The sequence below is a fragment of the Tigriopus californicus genome, chromosome 11 (assembly GCF_007210705.1).
Source record: "Tigriopus californicus strain San Diego chromosome 11, Tcal_SD_v2.1, whole genome shotgun sequence".
Taxonomy (NCBI): domain Eukaryota; kingdom Metazoa; phylum Arthropoda; class Copepoda; order Harpacticoida; family Harpacticidae; genus Tigriopus; species Tigriopus californicus.
The window spans coordinates 11032633-11042513 of NC_081450.1; the positions used below are offsets into that span (position 1 = coordinate 11032633).

At 41.3% G+C, this 9881-nt stretch overlaps 2 protein-coding genes across 2 annotated transcripts; one reads left to right on the forward strand and one right to left on the reverse strand.

The window, feature by feature from the left end:
- Positions 1 to 224: 224 nt before the first annotated feature.
- Positions 225 to 5598, forward strand: LOC131889949 (patched domain-containing protein 3-like; the record flags this gene model as incomplete). Its single annotated transcript, XM_059239180.1, is given in 15 exon segments — positions 225 to 416; positions 1346 to 1543; positions 1619 to 1787; positions 1868 to 1974; positions 2045 to 2165; positions 2232 to 2355; positions 2819 to 2988; positions 3086 to 3331; positions 3683 to 3808; positions 3877 to 4069; positions 4301 to 4446; positions 4531 to 4809; positions 4874 to 5006; positions 5070 to 5203; positions 5269 to 5598. Coding segments are annotated over 15 exon segments (2539 nt in total), but the record flags the coding sequence as incomplete, so codon positions are not given.
- On the reverse strand, positions 5398 to 6922 carry LOC131889952 (uncharacterized). The gene is made up of 2 exons (XM_059239186.1): positions 6016 to 6922; positions 5398 to 5890 (listed from the first exon to the last, which is right to left on the reverse strand). The coding sequence occupies exons 1-2, from the start codon at positions 6748 to 6750 to the stop codon at positions 5588 to 5590; spliced, it is 1038 nt and encodes a 345-aa protein (XP_059095169.1). The 5' UTR covers positions 6751 to 6922; the 3' UTR covers positions 5398 to 5587.
- Positions 6923 to 9881: the final 2959 nt, after the last annotated feature.

Sequence of the window (9881 nt, forward strand, 5' to 3'; positions counted from 1 at the left end):
CTGCGGTTTGTGCACATTAGGACTGTTTCGTTACACAGAAGAAGGCAATCCCTACAAGTTGTGGATTCCTCAGGAATCGGATTTCGTCAAGAATTTCTGACATTTGTTAGCCTTGACGTGCATGCAATTCTCCGAGGAGCCCGCTCAAAGCAGTTTAACGACCAACAGCTTCTTTGGCAAGTGTCAAGACGGAATGAAAACATCGATGTGTTTTATGTTTTCAGAATGCCTGTGGTAGATCTTAATCTTAGCTTTGACAGCGGGAATTCCGGCCAAGAGAATGCGACTGTTCTCAATTTTGCTGATGCGGATTACGACTACGACGATTACTCTTTCTTCAGTCTAGACGATACGGAAGGCAAGATTAATGTCTCGAACTCGCAGACTTCGCGCATTCAGAAGCGAAACATTGATGGGTAAGTGAATCAGCAACAATCACTAAAACACATGTTTCTGATACCACTGTCTTGTCAACCATGACTAAAGGATCTTGATAGAGCTAAAACGATCAGTTGAGAGTACGGTTTCTCACATGGGGATTGAACAAGCGATGCGAAAAGTATGTGCATGTGCAATGATCGTAGGTCTTTATGTTGTTGTTGGAGTTGCTACGTAGGGCATTGACAAGGTCCGCCTTGATATTTTGACACGTAATGGGGTCCACGGACCCTCCAAAAAGCTTGAGAACCTCTTGCTTGGAGATCAATGAAAGCAATCAAACGTCCAGATTCACCATAAACGTTGGAAAAAGATGCATCACATTTTCTAGAAAACATGTTGTATGAAGTGGCTTTTAAAGGATCAAAATGATTTGTTGATTGTTGTTATTCATGCAAGCAGATGTTCAGGTTGAAAAAAAAAGAGGAAGAGCTGGGGATTGCCTTTTTGAATCGGTGCATATAGTAACAACGTAAATAGAATCTACTTGACAAAGCACTTCTTTGTCGAGAGGGGTATCCATTTCATTTATTCCCGCCGAAACTATTAACTAGGGATCAGTGTTTTGGACCTGTGGAATTGCATGAAAGGACAGTTTTGGGGTATGTTTTCAAATATGTCGACATATTTGACAGCTTTTAATTGGTTGGCATTGGCACTTCCCTATCGCCACTCAAAATGGTTGGTCAACGTGTGTTGAAACAAGAGAATCTTAGTCCGAGATTTTCAAAATGATCCATTGACACCACTGAATTTCTTTTTAATGGAGTCTTCTCCACCATCTTTATAACACAAAAAAAAACTTAATCTCCTGCATCCAAGGCTTCTTTGGTTGACGGCATACCATCGCTTCCTTGTTTTCTTATCATGAGTTGTATCAAAAATTTATGCTCCTGCATATTTCTAGCATTCCTGATCCCAGCATTGGCCTGTACCCATCCGACTATTGTGACATTGTCAAAGAGATCACGAAGAGTGCTTGCTTCGAAACCTCTTTATTGGAGATGTGGGCTGCCGACCAGTACGGCTTCGTCACTCGCGATCTCATTAAGAACCTAACTTTGGATGACGTGCTGTCTAAAGTGAACAACCCTTACGGCTTCAGGTGAGTCCACTTCACTAGTCTCTTGGATGCAATCGTCTCATCTTTACATCTTCACGTACTTTGACTTCGTTTTAGTGAGGTTTTCAAACGCCCCACTGACTTCACACAATACTTGGGGGATATCACGAGGAATTCAACCGGACACATTGTTGGGGCCCGAGCCACGTTTATCCGCTTCTTTGGTCAAGTCAACATTAGTGCCATCTCGGACCAAGATCGAGCTGCTACTGGCAAAGGGCAACCGGTACTAGGACACATTTGTATAGTTGTCTTTGTTTTGTCGCTCTCATCCATTCTTTGGTTTCTCAATGTGGGAACATCTAGGTGGACAGTGCCACGTTAGAATTCGAGGGTGGCCTTCTTTCTGCCCTACGTGATGGCATTCTTCATTCCAATCCTAACATTACTGTTCTCATTAACGTGGCAAGAAGGTAACGTTAGCAAAAGCTTTAAAATGTCCGTCTTGAAGTTTTGATTGACCATAATTGCCCTCGGTTCCAGTTTCAATGATCTCTCACAAAAGGTCATCAATACGGACGCTCTCCTCTTTGGCTGTGGATTTTCGATTGTCTTCATTTATGTCCAGCTCTCGTTAGGCAAAATGAATTTCGTGGAACAACGGGTAAGAAGACATCATAATCTCTTTCCGAATCTAGACAAGTGATGGTGAACTGTCTGTGTTTTTTAGCCTCTGCTATCTGGCGTTGGGATCGCATGCATCGCCTTGACCGTGTTCTCAACTTATGGGATGTGCTCGCTCTTTGGCTTCGTTTTTAGCCCCATGCACAACATAATCCCGTTCTTATTACTAGGTGAGTGATGTTCATAAGAACTTCAAGATTATTAGTTATAGGATAATGATTTGTTTACGATTCGAGTCCAGTCCCAATATTGCCGTTTAATGATGCTATTGAAACGCTCCATAGCGGTCATAAACACAATTTTACGGACTCGTCCCATTAGCTTTATGAGACGAGATTCTTTCATTCTCGCCCTTGATAAGACAAGTCAGCACAGCGTCTCTCTCTCCTGTTCTCCCGTGCCGATTAGTCAATCAAAGGCAAATGAGTTGAACCCGAAAGGAGGGGCAGATCAAAAAAGGAACTCAATTGTGCATAATTCAGTCCGCTCAAGCCCATTCGCTCAGAATGAAGCATAGATAAGTCAGATAAGTATCATGCCCCAAAGCGACCGATCTGACAGGTTGATATGTCAAGCAAGATGCGTTTGCACAAGAACGAACACAACTCATCTCATTTGGGATGTGCTCCTTAGGAATTGGCATCGACGATATGTTCGTCATCTGCCAGAGTCTGGATAATCTTTCTCCGGACTTGGACGTGGACATCACCACACGCATTGCCTTGACCATGAAGCACGCAGGAGTAGCCATTACTGTTACCTCGGTTACGGATATCACCGTTTTCGCCATTGGAGCCACCACAGTACGTAGAGCATCGTCAGCTAAAGTTCATTTGAACACAAACTTGATAGCTCGACGAGACAGTTCCAAATTACTTTTACTGTATGGCTCATTTACAGGTTTTACCGGCGTTGAGATCTTTCTGCGTGTTCTGCGCCGTCGGAATTTTAGTGGTGTATATTTTACAAGCCACAGTATTCGTGGCTGTGATGAGCAAAGACACCCATCGGATCGCTCAAAGAAGGAATGGCTTCTTGCTATGCTACACCCATACGAACTGGACACCCAAACCCTGGACTCAGAAGAACTATCTTCAAAGCTTCTTCTTTAGATTCGCCAAGTTCCTCATGATCCCATTCGTCAAGGTGAGTCACATTCTTCATCTCAATATACATTCATGCATTCCCCAAAGAGGTGGTGGGTTTGTATTTGATCAAGTCAAGCGAGATCTGGAATTGATTGATTGGGAGTTAATTAATGACGTCCAGGCATGCTAATGGACAGCTCCAATCAAATAGACCTGATTTGCTCTCACTGTCCCGTTATCTTCCGAGTTACATAAGAGTCGCCAACTAGGCCTAATCGCAGTTAGCACCTCTTTTCTGCTACCTCTTGACATTTTAAGAGTAATCGCCATTTAAGCCGTTCATCTGACAACCAGCTTTGCACTACGTATAAAGTGTAGTGAGAAAAACCTCGTATGTTTTTTGCTTCAGTTCGCTATCATCTCTTGTACATTGGTACTACTTGGCTGGGGCTCCTACGGCTTGTACATGCTCAGACAGGAGTTCAACCCAATTTGGTTCATTCCACCCGAATCTTACCTAAGCCAGTGGTTTTCGGTAAGATCTTTTTTTTACCTTGTGCGCACAAGAAAAATGGTCATTCTCATGGAGAAATACTCTCTTAGGCGAATGAAAAGTACTTTCCAAAAGAAGGCGAACGAGTTACCATCAACATTGGTCCCATTGATTACTCGGATGAGTTATGGAAGATCGACCTCCTTGTTGATAAGCTCAAAAACGAGACGGCCATCGTGTCGAGTGTGGATTCTTGGTACTCGGACTTCAAGGATTACATGGAGAAGAACGACTTGGTGCAAGGTGAGGTTCTATCTTCTTCGGTTGGTTAAAAATTGCAATTCGTAAATGGAACTTGTTTCCAAAACAAGGTCTTATCAGAAGTTTATTATGGGAGGAACGCTTTGAAGAAACGAGTTTGTCATCGGCTGTCTCTGAGAGACTCTGCTAGACGATAACGAGTCTTGCGAATCCGAACAAAGCGGCTTACCTAATCTACAATTGTTTCATGTCCGTCGTCTCTTCTGATTCTAGACTTTTTTGAGGCATTTCACGTGAACCAGACAGAGTTCTATTTTCGATTAACACAATTCCTATTCAGTCCCACCGGAGCCAAGTACCGGACCAATTTTCAGTTCGACCAAAGCATCATTTGTGGTCAGATCTCTCCCAATGTTCAAGTAAGTCGAGACGTCCCAAAATATAGATCATAATGCCAACAAACGAAGAAAGTACAATCCTAATTCATGACCTTTCATTATCAGCTGTCCACAATCAAATTCACGCACCATCTCTTCGATGGACCTTCGGAACATATTCCAGCCATGAATCGGATCAAGGCCATTGTCGAATCTGTGAATTTCTCGAGCAGAGCGTTCGCCGTGGCTACAGAGTACGCCTCTTGGGAAACAGATGAGATCATTGCGGATGACACCATTCGAAATCTCGTTCTCTCCGTTGTCTGTGTTTTCATCACTACGTTGCTGCTCATTGGAAATTTCAAGGCGTGTGTCCTTGTTTTGATTTCTGTTCTGATGACATTGGTGAGACAGACATGTTTTTGGGAGCAAATTGAGATCTAAATGTGTCCTTTGTTTGGATTGACAGGTCAATGTCAGTGGGTTCATGCACTTCTGGGGTTTGACCATCGATGTTGTCTCTTGCGTTAATTTGGTCATCGCTGTCGGGTTATGTGTGGATTACTCGGCCCATATCGCACATGCTTTTATGACTTGTTCAGGTAGGTGCTAATGATGCGACAGTGAGTTGAGCACCTTTTGATTGGGTTGAGATTTGCTTGCAGGAACGAAAAATGAACGTACAATCCAAGCCCTAAGGGACATTGGTCCCGCCGTTTTTAACGGAGGTATGAGTACCTTCCTTGCTTTTATTCTTACGGCAACCTCACAATCCCACGTGTTCGCCACGTTCTTCAAGGTAAATGAAAGTCGTTTGTTGGTTATGAAAGAAATGGTGACTTTATTCCATTGTTTGCTTTTCAGATATTCTTCTTGGTTGTTGTTTTTGGGCTTTTCCATGGTCTGGTATTTTTACCAATCACCTTGAGTTTTTTTGGTCCAGATCCGTTGGATCAACATAAATCCGAAGGTTCCAATTTTTATTCCAAACAGAATCCCTCACCTGTCGACTTGCTGTCCGTGAAGAAACTTCCTGGACACGACAATCCCAATTTTGAGGGTTAGTGCCCGGCAAACTAAACCTAGAGGACAAAATCTAATGCAAATGCTATTCATACTGTCACTCATCCATGTACCTGTTCGACTACAATCTAGACGCGAATGAATAAATCTCAAAGAAATGTTATTCAAAAGTCAAAGAAAACACACGATTGATGATGGCGGTCCCTATGGAGTACAAAGAAAGACCCAAAAGCAATCCAAGTAAGCCACCCGTGTTAGACAGCCAAGCAGAGAAGTCCATGAGAACGTATCTGGTCTGGGTTTGAACGAATTCAGTCCCAAAAAAGACGTACAAGGTGTGATAGTTTGGAACATCTTCGAAACTTTGGCCACTCATCGGCAACCAGGCGAGATCGTAAGACCTTTGGAAACACGGGACAACACAATCGGGATGGTTTAAGGCGTTGGATACTACTGGCCAGATCTGAAAAATTATTATGGTTGATTGCATATTCTGGATCTGATTGAAAATATTTTGACATGGGAATTTGACCGAACATCTCCAATATGAAGTTAAACAGAGAGAAGATTTTTTTTCAAGAAGTTTACCTTTTCAAACAGTTCTTTGGCTTGTTTGTCGTCTCGACAAATCTTGTCCGAGTAACCATTGGTGGTTTGCTCCAACGGTACTGGAACACACGGAATCCCACTTTGGGTCAGATTTTCCCTAACCACATCCTTGAGACAAACCACTCTTTCATCCTCTCTGTAGTCATTACAATTGGTCTCAAAGGATAACTTTTTAGGTTGAATGATGACATTGGCCGATGTTTGAATATCTAGCATTTTTGGCATTTGAAAGAAATCGTGATTAGCCAAATAGAATGTCGTATTGGGAACCATGAAGAAGACGAAATATTCTTCTGACTTGTTCATTTGAAACTTTAGCCAAACGCGTTTCTCGTAACCCTCACTAAAATGGAAAACGCGACAAAATCCATTGTATGTTGTGGAAAGGTTTCTAACTTGGAAATGGTCCGGGAGAATTCCCAAGGCTGATGATTTTGTGAATACCAAGTTGACGTCAGGGTGCAATACGTTATCAAAGTAGCTTTCAGACCCGAGATGATCCTGGACAGGCTCTTTAAACCCATGTTTATGGCAGAAAATCAAGTCTGGAAAGAAGAACATGGTCTCTTGACTAAGAGAAGTGGCCACGGTGGTTTCCCCTGATCTAAATTTTTTCCATTGGATTATAAACTGATAGGCAAAATAGGCGAATAGGGTGATCCACAGAAGGTGTTCTAGGGTCGTTTTCAACACTCCAGTACTTGGAAGGTTCATCGTCGAAGTCAAGAACGGAATTGAAATAGAATTTTGATCCCCACGAAGAAACCGTTTGAAAGCTAAACGTTCCTAACCATTGAATTCAACTCATGCCAATAGCCTCTCCTATTTGCTCTGCTAGGCGGTGACGTTCCCTTCTGTTTGAGCTTTAATTGCTTCACGTGCTTGGACAAACCCAAGTGAACATGGACAGCCCCTGCTGATAAAACGTACCCAACCCTTATCGTATTTTCTGGAAAATTGAAGCCCCCTTGCAAATGATTTAAGAAGCTAAAATAAAAAGACAGGAACTAATCTGACCAAAATGCATGTGCACCTGAAATTCTGGTATGTGTCTAAAAGATGTATGTTGGAATCAAGTTTATACACACTTCAGCGTCTTGGACAGCGACGCCCTTTGCATCAATCCCATATGGACAAGAAATACTGAATGACTCGAAATAAAGAAACTGATAACGATTTGCTTTTAAAATAAAAATATGTTTACTCTAGATTCCCTTTATTATTGGTCTAACAACTTAGGTTGCTAAAATTGAAATCTGGTGCAACTTATTTTGAGTTGCTTTTGCAAATATCAATTTCTGCTGCCGTTTACCATGATAAAACTGTTTTCAATCCCCAAAAATGTTATTGGCATCGGGCCTGATAACTCTAGCTCTCACTTTTACTATGAGATTTTGAAAACGACACGAATCTCAAGGGATTAGATTGACGGATAGGCGACATCTCGAATCTTTTTGAACTCCGCGGCATTCATCCCTGCCTTTGCGAGGAATTTGGCACGGCTGGTCAGCGTAGTAGAAATTGAATTTATCAGAAGCTCTCGAAATAGACCGATCCATGCTCAGATGTTTGCAAAAGATCTGTTAAAACAATCATGAGAAGTGAATGCATTTTGACTTTGAATGGAGCTCATAGAATCATCATCATCATTTGGTTGGCAAAGAGACGACAAATTACGATTATGAAATGTAGAAGACGGCTTAGAATATCTCATGGATGATTTCGGCTTTTAGTTTAATGAGGGTTTCACAAAGCACGAGAACTACTATATGGACTCTAATTTGGACCAGGATTTTTAAACAGTGCTTGTGGATGTTATCAAAATTGGATGTTCAATTTTTGAATGCACTATTAATCAAAGACTTTCCATGACATTGAGTCTTAAGCTTACTCAACATAAAACTTTCAGGGCAATAGTAATGCAAATACACAGAACCAAATTTCCGTTATTCAATCCCATGTTCGAAAAAAGAACTCTAATCCCATTACCTCCCAAAATGGTTCCCTTGTAACTACCCAAAAAAATCTACTCATTACTTGTCTCTTTTTTTCGAACCCAAAAAGGTCTTGGTTAATGTGTTACTCTTAAAGCAATTGCGAGTATTCTGAAGCTTTTAGAGAAATCTTCAAATAATGCCCAACGTCGAAAAATTAAAATGAATAAAAATAACAATTAGTATGCATTCATGATCCTTAGCTTTCAACAAGTTGTGAGTAGGTTGACTATTCTACTTTTTGTCTTTTGTCTAATTACTTCCATATCACAAAAAAGACTAACACAAAAGTTCCAACTAAATCTTGGAAAAAATGTATGCCCTTTTTCCATCATGACTTTGTTTAGCTAATTTTGAACTCGATCAGAAATCAGTTTATAATCTCAAATAACAAAAATGAATGTTCATAGCTCTTTTTATGAATATTATGCTTGATGGCTTGCATACCAAAGCCATTCTCATGCCTATATTCCATGATATTCCTTGTCTCAACCCTCCTCCCCAAGTTGCTTCCTATTCCAATCTAGTTGCCCAACCCTTTACCCACAGCCAACCTTACACTACAGTCTTTGATCCACTTCCATTAAACCATAGCTTTGTTGAAGGACGGATTTTTTACGTTTAGAAAGAATAGTCTAAGATCTAAATATAGTTCCCTATATAAGGGAACTTTCATTGTAAAATGGAAGGTTAGTTCGAATGATCACATTCCCAGGTAGAAGTTCCTTTAAAAACTTGGATGAGTTAGCGGTCTTCCGCAATCTCTCACATTTTGCGGAAGGTCGGTCTGGCCAAGTTCAAAGACCAACATTGACAGCTGATGGCACAAAGATTAGAAAAACTGGTACTGGTTTCAATGCTGAAACAGGAAGCATCCAAAGAGAAGAAGTTGGCGAGTAAACCAACCATTGACTAATACAAAAGTAGCGTTTCTACGTTTGATGATCCAACTTGACGGCGTTCAATAACATGTTGGTAAGACTAATAATATCCCAGCATTTTAGATTGAACAGATTTTTATAGCGCTTGTATTCGTGGTGTAATTCATTTATTCATTCAGCGATTGCAACCATCATTACATATAAACTAACTCTTGTAGCAGAGACCGGCTCAAACTTCTTGGTATTGTCGATGCTTCCCGATTGTTTTTTTGACAAAACAAAAATAAGCACCAGCCGAACATGAACCCAACAACAATGGCACCGATATAGGCCACTACGATATATGATTTGTACACGTCCATCAAATTTACCAGTTGGGTTAGATCCCAGTGCATGCAAATCTTGAAGACGTGTCCTATTGCGTAAAATAGAAACGTTGTCAACAAAATGATCAAGCCCGCCATCTTCAATCCTTGGCACCACAAACGAGGACTCCTTGATGGGGCGAGGTGATCCAAAACATCAGTTTCATTGTTGATGGACCCATATCCTTCGTTTGATCGCCAAACATGCTCTGGCAACGACTCGTAGGGCACTACCGGCATTAGTGCTGAGCTCTCAGATCCAAGACCTTTTAATAAATGAAATTGATCAATATCGATAGTTTACCACAAAAAAGCTTTAAACTAAACTTACTGTTAAGACTCTCATAAGAATTTGAATGAAAGCGGTTGAGAGTGGGTGGAGATCCATTGTCCCAAGAGACCTGTCCAGCTGGTGAAGGACATGGGCGTCCCCTTCTTGGCAAGCCAGGGATGATTTCGGGCACGAGGTATTGGAGGAAGGGTAAATCATGATCATAATTTCCTTCAGCCATCTTTACGAATTGAGCAAGTGAAAAGAGACACTAACCTTTCACCGTCGAGATTTGAATGTAAACTGAAAGCTATTTCGCGTGGGGACATGAGCT